Source organism: Macadamia integrifolia, chromosome 7, assembly GCF_013358625.1.
Source record: "Macadamia integrifolia cultivar HAES 741 chromosome 7, SCU_Mint_v3, whole genome shotgun sequence".
Lineage (NCBI taxonomy): Eukaryota > Viridiplantae > Streptophyta > Magnoliopsida > Proteales > Proteaceae > Macadamia > Macadamia integrifolia.
In genome coordinates this window covers 28,691,005-28,700,968 of record NC_056563.1, presented here as the reverse complement: position 1 = coordinate 28,700,968, position 9,964 = coordinate 28,691,005, and the positions used below count along the sequence as shown (strand labels likewise).

At 36.9% G+C, this 9,964-nt stretch overlaps 1 protein-coding gene across 1 annotated transcript; it reads right to left on the bottom strand.

The window, feature by feature from the left end:
* Positions 1-5,193: 5,193 nt before the first annotated feature.
* On the bottom strand, positions 5,194-6,246 carry LOC122085060 (PRA1 family protein B1-like). The gene has a single exon (XM_042653498.1). The coding sequence runs from the start codon at positions 6,064-6,066 to the stop codon at positions 5,425-5,427; it is 642 nt and encodes a 213-aa protein (XP_042509432.1). The 5' UTR covers positions 6,067-6,246; the 3' UTR covers positions 5,194-5,424.
* Positions 6,247-9,964: the final 3,718 nt, after the last annotated feature.

Genomic DNA, 9,964 nt, shown 5'->3' with positions numbered 1-9,964 from the left:
ACAAATCAGCCACCGCCTTGCAACTGTTCTGCAGTTTTTTTTTTTGTCAAAAGAAGTCAGCCGCTCAAAACAAATCAGCCGCTGCCTTGCAACTGTTCTGCAAGTTTTTTTTTCTCTCTCCTCCGGCAGCCTTTTTCTGACGGTGCGTGTCGACGCGTCCGGAGGTTTCCGGTGATTTGCGGCATACTTCCGCGACCGTCTTTTCGTGATCTACAACTTTCGTGAAGAAAGTTTTCCCATACAGAATCTTTAAATGATGGTAAAATTATGATTTTCATGATTTTTTTTTTATCAAATCAGGTTTTAAGTAATAATCAAAATCCTCATGTACAAGAAAAATTCAATCGATTCTTATCCCATGTGGTCTGCTCTGATACCACTTGTTAGAACTCCCTATGTGTTTGAGTTTGAAACCCTATTGAGGAAACCACACAGGAAAAACAAGAACACAAATCTAATAAAGTTATGGAGGATCGATTTGTACCTTTCACCTAGTATGCTGAAGATGATTGATGTTGGTCACTTCTACTTTCGCTCTCTTGGCTTGGTTATGGATCTTCTACAACCCCTTAAACCTCCTTGGTTCTCTCACTTTAGTGGTAAAGTGGGAAAAAGTGAATAATGGCTGTAGGACCCAAAACCTAGTATTTATAATACTGTCCTGCACCCAAAACCTTAAACCACAATGGGTTGAGCCAACATATCCCTAAACTTGAGAGTGGACCGAACCAGTTCATGCAATTTGACTCTCACCCATTTAATCAACCCGAATAATTAATTTCGCCCATAAATCCAACATGGCCGGGTTGCAATAGGATTGGATTGCACCAGACTTTTGAAAACCCCAACCTAACCCTACATCCCCTTATAGTTGGGCCAAGCCCTAGTCAATCACTTGATGAGTTTTTTCTTCCATCACCGTCGATCCCAAACTCTTCTGAAACCCACAAATTAAGCTAGTTGTGGGAACAACATATCCAAGGAAATCCCATAGGAAATATCTTTTGTTGAGTAGAGAGTGAGTCTTTATGGCATTTTTGTTCCTCTGAATAAATTTATTTTCACCCAAAAAAGTCTTTACAGAATTTGTTCTTTTCGTATACATTTGCTAAACACATTTGAGTAGCACGGCCATTGATGTGTTCATACAAAACACCTCCCGTCTTCTTGTATTGTTAACTTGTTTGAATCATTAGTTAGTTCATCTATATTTTCCTTAATTGATAAGCATCATATATTATTTATCATCGCGATTACTATGTATTTCATTTGGGCTGCTCACAATAGGCTTCACTTCCAAAAAATGAAAATCCTTCCCCTCATTTTGTTACGCAAGTAATTCTTAGCTGGGTGGCTGATCTTGATATAAATGCTTAAGCTTTGTCCACTATTTCTATTTCTAGAAAAAGATCAATCATGTTACCTTGAGCTATGGATATGTAGGGAGCTAACAGATATCAAAGACAAGAAGTATCATACAAAGGCTATTCAAAGCAATGGAAAGAGGGTATCGAAAAGTAAAAGTGTAGGATTGATGATGTCAATCGGGTCAGATTGTTAAGGGAAGCAAAAAGGTTGGCTTATGGGGTTATTCAGGATATTACAAACCTTCTCGTATTTTGTCTCTGTTGAATTTTGTTTTAAGTCATCTCATGATGTTTCTGTAGCCAATGGCTAAGATCATGGGTTGTCGGTGAATTATCCTTATGCTTGAAAAAACAAAAGGCAAAAAAGAAAGAGGAATAGGTAGGTCCAACTGTCCAAATAGATGGTACGGTTTTAAGCAGTGAAAAAAATCTAAGTACTACAGTAAAATAATAGAAAAAAAAAAAGGATAGTGAGATTTTTTAACATGTAAATTCAAAAGAAGAAAAGAAAAATAAAACAATAAATACTCATATAAATAAGAAATTATTACATGAATTCTTGTAATTAATGTTCAAAAACAATTACTACACAATTTCAAGTATCGATCTTATATCAGTCATATCGGATTAATATCGATACTATCATCGCGTTGGCTGCCAAATTTGATATCAGCCACAAAGCAATCAACAAAGAAGACTCATAATAACTCTGATAGAGCCATAAAAGAAGTGCTAGCATGATTACGATTTCCTCACAGACCCTTCTCGTTTTTGTTGCAAGACAGACATTGGGGTAGATAAGGGCCTAAATACTCTCTCGCATGCCAGCCTCAACAGACATCCGACGGCTTGCGGTGACTGGCATGCATCCCAAGTGTCTCCCAATTGTCAGATGCGCACTTAGGTGACTGACACATTGGAGTCCAACTCACAAAGGACCAAAGGAGGAGCCAACAAAAGGGGCCATTGGGCCACACTAACTACGAACCTACTTACCATATTAAATCAAGAAAGGTATATGGTAGAAGGGTCGAACTTAAATCTTCCCTCGACTTCATGCTAATCCCACACTAACTACTAACTTATTCAGTATTAAATTGAGAAAGGTGAGAAATAGGAGGTCAAAACCTTAGACCTTCCTTGAGCTTACATTAAAACCCATTCGCCTAGGTGCTTGCCATTGGGCTAGAAGCTCATCGCCTCATCCCCACAATAACCCTATACTTCAACTTTTTCGATAATGTTCCGATACATTAAAATAAAAAAAAAATAAAAAAAAATTCATAGTTACACATTCTGATTGAAAAACAAATAGGCTTTAAGAAATTGAAAGAAAAGAAAGTGAAAGTTTTAAATCTAATAAAAAACTTCTGTAATTCATTATCCCACATGATTCTCCAAATCATTCCATAGTTGGTTATTAAAGATATCACTTTAACCTTACATCTAAACCCCTTGAATTAATATATATATATATATATACATATATAATTACCAAATACAGTAAAAAATCTAAGTAACTTACACAATCATGTTAAATAATGATCACAAAAGTTTCCTTTTAGAGTTTGAAAATTCACTTCATTTTGATTTCCCTAACAACCAAACAAAGCCAGGACTTAAATCAAATCCAAATTATTTACTTGCATGCAAAATCCATCTACTCATACAAAGTTTTACATGATATTCTTTACCTGAGGCCAGCAATCAAATGTCAACATTCCATTGTTCACTTGCAAAAATTTTCCAACGTTTTAAATGAGAAACTTTGCTTAATTTGAATGGCAATAAGCCAATAACCACCAAAGATGTCACATTAAAATTTTGCAAGTTTAACCTCCTAAAATTTTCACGTGTAAAACTTAACTCGTCTTTTGCCTAAAACATGTAGAACCTCTTGCAGGCTGAATAACAGAGTAGGTATACCAGGTAGGGAGCATACATGGTTTAGGCAACTACTGCTTTTTTGCTAACAAACCAATGCAGTAACAGATAGATCAGTGTATTAAAATTCAACAACTCCATTCATCCAAAAAAATATTCAACAACTCCAATTAAATAAGGATGGTATCAGACATTCGGAATTGATGGCTAATCCCATCCAGACATCAAATTCATCCAAAGGCCAAACTGGCAATTACTGTCCAGCATTTTTGCAGTCAAATGGCAATGGCTTCCCACCTCCACCAAACACAACTATAATAATCGAAGAAAGAACATATTTATCTCAATGATTCCACCAATAATAGAAGTATCTCAATGCCTTGCATGCCAAGAGTATTCTTTCATCATGAGCCATGACAACAATTGTTTAGCAGAAGATAAAATCAACTTTCACATATCTCTTCTGATGATTACAGACGACGAGCAGAGTTGAGTTCTCTTACTTCTGTGTGTGTGTGTGTGTGGTCACATGTCAAAGAGCTTGACTAATTATCCCCATACACCAATTAGGCAGGGAGAAGTGAGTACTTCAATCTATAATGATCTATTATATCATACTGGATTAACAAATGAAAGAAGCCAAGTAAGCCACACCTGTTTGCCATCAACATGAAAACATCTGTGATCGACTGCTCCAATGTCATGGTCGAGGGAAACAGATCCCAACAACTTTTAGATGACTAATTACATATGAAATGGAAATTGAGCCTCGCACAGAATCAGTGTTCTTCATTCAGAAGTTGTAAAAACTGTGCTTAGACCCTTCTGATATGGCTGGCATGAAAATAATCATCCAGTTTCCTCCGCTATAATCTGGTTTTGAGAAAATAAAGAAAACCGTGGCCATGTGTAATGCACTTCAACCTGATAACTGGAACACTGGAATGCCTGGACAACCCATTTTCCCCAAAATTTTTCATTTCGTGCCAGTCAGCAGAACTCAATGAAGCCATATCACAACATTAAACCCTAAAACCTAAGCCCTAAACCTATCCACATGGATCATTTTCTGGTGTAAGATTCCATCCTAGGCAATAATTCTCTTCTATATATTATTACTCCCGCCCATTTCAGCTTAGTTGATCCTTGTGGTCAACACTCCATTATATAAACCGAAAAATATGAGGATCTAATAAGATACTTCACTGGCATCTAATAATTCTATGGTGCTGCCAACTGTTGGAGGGTTTAACCCAAAACCTTAAGACATTAGGTGGAGAGAGCTCTTCAAATATACAAAGGCACTGAAAATTGGAACAAATGTGGGACTACGACTATATAGCTCCCAACATTCCCCACTCTCCACACTCAGAAAAACCCAGCTAAAGATTTGTAATGTGTCTTTAAGCAATTCAAATAACCTTCGGCAACTGCGACTCACCTCTTCAATGACCCCAAAACCTAGGAATGATAACAATCAATAAAACTTCCACAATCTTAACAGAATTTGTTTCCTCCGGCAACAACTTCAATCTTTACTGCAAATCTTGTCGCACAAGATGGTCTCTGGACCCTTGCTAAATTTCCCCAGTGATACAACTTTCTATCCATACAAACTAGTTGACTCTACTAAGATATACGCACAAGCAGCTTTCTGCAATTCAGGCCAAAATCTGTGGATCGTAAATCCAACATCTAAAATTTCCTTACAAGAAAATCAATTTCATCAAAAAACACATTTTAAAACGCTGTTTGATCATCACCAGTCACATCCCAAAGTGAGCAATGATAATCACAAAATATATAGAGAGATCTCGTAATATTTGGTTGCAAAAGAAGAATCATTACAAAAAAAGAATCCAAAGAATGATCATGAACTTGAATAAAATGTGAACTATCCGTTGTAAATAAAACACAGAAAACTAAGGTTTAAGATCCAACATAAAAGAATTACATGAATTTATATCTTAAGCAAAAGAAATGAGAACAGATCTACAATTGTTGGTTCCAGATCCAGTCTACAAAAGAGGGAATACGGAAATTATTACAAAAAAAAAAAAGCGTAACGCAAAATCCGGATCAAATTTTCTACAAAGAAAGAGGTTTGGGCAAAAAATATGACAAAGAACAATCAGGTCGGCTAAACCAACCTCATCGCCATCAGATCAGATCCTTAGACACGTGCCGCGACAACAGGTGCGGCGGAAGAAGCGGCGCCACCAAGGAATGAGAGTAAACCGACATTGGCGGGTTCTTGCTCATCGAGAAAGAGATCATCCGGAACCCTAAACGCACCGTGAGCACAAACAATCGCGAATCCAACCATGAGAGCGGAGATGAGAACCGATCCAACACTTGTGAGGAAGACGACAACGACCGTAAGCACAATAAGCCCACCAAGGGTCTCCCTATCGGTAAAGGTGCGGCCCAAAATGACGAGAGGAGAATCAGAAGGACGGAAAAGGTAGAGGAAGATCCAGGAAGCGAGAAGGCAAAGGAGGACGAGGAGAGAGACGGGATTAGAGATCAAAGAGAAGGCAAGAACCGCGGCCAAGAGAGTCAAGTAATTAACCTTAAAGTAGGTGAAATTCTTGCGAACACGCGATGCAGCCTCTGTGAGGGATTCTGGACGTGAGAGAGAGGAGCGATCTACCAGCTCCGACCATGGGCGGCGTTGAGATAATCCGTTACGGATTGACTCAGAGAGACGGTTGATGAAGGCACGAAAGGCTGGAGTCGCGATTGGAGGATCAGATTGGCCGCCACCCGAGATTGCTTGTGGGCTTGAGATTGGTAGAGTTGGAGGAGACGCCATTGTTCTACAGATCCGATCGGAGACGGCAAAGGCAGTGTCTTTGGTGAGAAATCGAAGTGGAAAAGAAAGATTTCACCAGAAATTTTGCTCAACTTAGCCGTCAATCAGGAGGAGATTTCGGAGTTCAATTCAGGTAGGAAAGGAAATGCACTCAATGCAGAGAGAGAGAGAGAGAGAGAGGGTTACCGTGTTATGAGATTTTTCTTCAAATGGGGCGCATATATAGGTAGGGTTAATGTGATTCGGTATATCGAGGGCGACGTAGTTAAATGAGGAACAGGGATTAGGAACGTTGGATAGGTAGAACAGTGCTGAGAGTCTTAGGTTGATGGGATGATGAGATTTGGTTGGCGTAAGATAGCGTCGGTGGGTTTCAGTTAGACTTAGTATAGCTTATTTCGAAGTTTACGCGTGATGGGGGTGGGGAAAGGGACGCGGAGGAACCTGGAGAGGAAGCAGCGTTAACTTATTTCAGACTTTACTTTCACGGCAGAATCGAAGAATATGTAACTCCATTTGACAATTTGGTGTCGGTCTCGTATTGGCCGATCCGGATTAGTGTCGGCTTTCGGTCCAGGCCAATTTTAATGCTTGATCGATCTTACATTGGTGAAACGGTACGAAAACTATATAAAAAAATGGTGTCCTCTTTGTTTTGTGGGGGTGAAAAATGAGTGCGGTGGTGTGATGAGTATCAAATGGTTAAGATGATCTTAGGACGTGTGCCTAGATGTTATCAGTTATCCGATGCTCATCGCATCGCTACACTCACTACAGAAAATAATCACTCTTTTGTGGATAACCAATCCTTGATAAACTATTAAATCTAATATTTTTGGATCCTTTCGAAGGTAACAACCCCTAGTGTGCATTGAATGGTTGATAAAAACGAGTATGCATTATAAGTGTTTCTTAATCGTTTGATGCACATTGAAAAGGACTGCTTGAGAGGTTCTCCCGAGGCACATACAATGTTGGCACAATGCTAATATATGAGGTTGGTTTTCATTGATTTGGAATTAGACGTAAATTATACAAATTGATGGATAAAATGGAACATGGAAAAAGAAAAATCATATATTTTCATATTTTATTTTTGAATTTTTATTCTAAGGTATTATATATTTATTTGAAAGAAGTAACTTTCATAAATCTTGTGCACGTTTCTTAGGTTTTGAAATCATAGTCTAGAGTCATGGAGCCTAGAGTGTTATTGTTACTTAAATGACAACGATAAAAAAAACATTTGGTCAAAACAACATGGCTCAGAATTTGAATGAGACGGTAGAAAAATACAATCAAATATTTCAAAAATAATAATAAAAAAAAGACAATACAGATTTTGAACATTTTGATTTGAAAAATTCTAAACCAAAAAAACAACATAAATTATGGGATCAACTCATGTTATAATTAATAAAAAAACTTATTTATTAATTAAATATGAATATTTGATGTACTAATTATAAATTTATATACTATTAAATTAATTTTAAAAACAAAATAAATATTTTTTTTAAGGAGCCACTTTTATCATTCCAAAAACTGACAAATGCTATTAAGGATTTTTTGGACATCATTTAGGATTAAAAAAAAAAAAATATTTAAAACGTGTTTTAACTAAATATGATCTGAAGTTAAACATAGTGGGCTTAACCTGCCTCAAATAACAAATGGGTGGTTTTAGGTTTTTGCCAATTAACCTGAATAGGTTATCGATGGGCTAGGTTTTGGCGAAAGGTTTAAATTGAATGGGCTGTGATCAAACTTAAGTCAGTTAGCCCATTGGTAAGCAGGCCAGCTCAATCATGGCCTTAGAATCTTATGGATCTTATAACCTGTCATACGGTTCCTCTTCTTCTTCCTATCCTTTTTTTTCTTTTTTTTTGGCTAATTGGTATCCAGGTCTTCGGCTTGACTAGTCCCGTGCACCTATACTGACCTTACAACTGCATGGATCGAGTCATACCAGGATTGAATGAGAACCATTCAACTTTCACTGAAAGCAATGAAGAGCACTAAACACCCCTTCCCCTTCTCCATCCACCAGAGGTAGAAGTAAAGATTATGGGAAGGATTTTGAAAATTTCAATTTTAAAACTTTTTTCTTTGAAAATTAATTGCTTGCTCAATTGGTTGGTGCCTTACTCATACAATATAGCGACCTACAAAGTCACGTCACGAGTTTAACTATCATGTCTTCACTTTGTACAATTTATACAGAAGGTTGTTCATTTCCATATAGCTTTACAGACTCTGGTATTCTAGCATGAACTAGTAGAATAAAAAATTTCCAACTCAATTAACATCATCAGGATTGGAGATAGATCCTGTTATTAAGAGGAATTTTCATAATAGCATCAACTGAATTTGGATGGAAAATAGACTTAATAAATCTCAAGATTTTTTTTCCCTTTGGTGAATACTTCCAAGACATTGAATACATAGGTAAGATCTAAGATTGTCATGGCATAACCTAATTTCATGTCTACTGGGGACTAAAAAGTTTAGGCTATTAGGGAAAAGAGAAGAGAACTATATGAAAATAGGGAAAATGTTTTTTGTAGGAGAGTGCAATTCTTATGTGTACGCGAGGATCAATGGAAACACACAATAAAACATATACATAGATGTAAGTTCCTTTCATAGGGGTCACATGCCAGCCATTTAGCCCCCATGAGTTTGGGCACATGGGCCACATTTCTCGCATAAACCATTTTCCCATTAAAAATATTTCGCTATTCATGCTTTGATTTTTTCAAGAGTGGGTACGAGTTTGTTTCCATCTTTGTGCCCTTTTGTTCTATACATACAGAAGTGTCCTGGGTGGGTTGGTCATGTAAATAGATAGTGGTTTGAGGTCAGGTAGGTTTAAGGGAGTCAATTTGGGATCGGAATCAGACACTCTTAGAATCGAACTAGGGCAATTCTGAGAGCTGATTTTGGGATCAATTACTAAATGGGATGGGATAGGTATCCCAGTGATTTCATAACCAAAAGACCAATAAGGAAGTGATTCTAATTCTAGGATCTGATTTAGTAATGGTTTAAGATCATAGTAAATTCACGTTTAATACGTGAAATAAATGTCCCCAGTTTTTACATGAAAAAAAATTAAAACTTATCTATATATTTCCAAAGAGTCTGAGAATATGTGCACTTTAGACTTTCACACATGGATTTAGTTCTTGGGTGTCGGGTATCAAATTAGTTCGTATTGACTTGGATTGGTCAGTTTTACTCCTACTTTTTGGAAAAATATAGGTTTTATTATGATTTTACCTATGTTCTAATACCGATTACCCGATCTAGGATCGGCTGGATAAACCCTTCTTCCATTCCTTCAACAGAGCTCATATAAACTGCAATCGAAAGGTCATTAGTCACCGGAGTTAAAAGTGTAAAATCAGATCCTCTAAACCTCTTTTCGTCCTGCGGTTTTGCTGTTGCAAAGTGCAAAACCTTCTTCTTGGTGACTTGGTTGCAATCACCAGAGCAAAACTAGGTCTCTCTCTCTCTCTCTCATAGCATATGGAGTCAATAGTCACTATTTTATATGTAAAAGTTCTTATTTTGGTCGTGTGCTGGTGTTGAGTTACCTCAAACCCTTGCTTTCTGTTTTCTATTTTGCTTTTTATTTCATTTCTTTGCTTATAGTTCTTAGACACAATATTGAGGTTAGATCATTTCTTTGGATAAAATCTTAGCTTAAGTGACATTAAATTTAATAGCAAGAAGTTGCACCATTATGAAGTCCTATATCAGATTCATATTCTTATCAAAGTTATTCTCTTTTGTCTCTACTTTGTGAGATTTCCATGATTCTGTAACATATGATATATTTTTATGTTTGATAAGCTGATATGTTAATGATATATTGATGTGTTTTAAATAATCT

Bases quoted from the DNA above. Each gene is read 5' to 3' on its own strand.
- LOC122085060 (XM_042653498.1), bottom strand. From the start codon at position 6,066: ATGGCGTCTCCTCCAACTCTACCAATCTCAAGCCCACAAGCAATCTCG.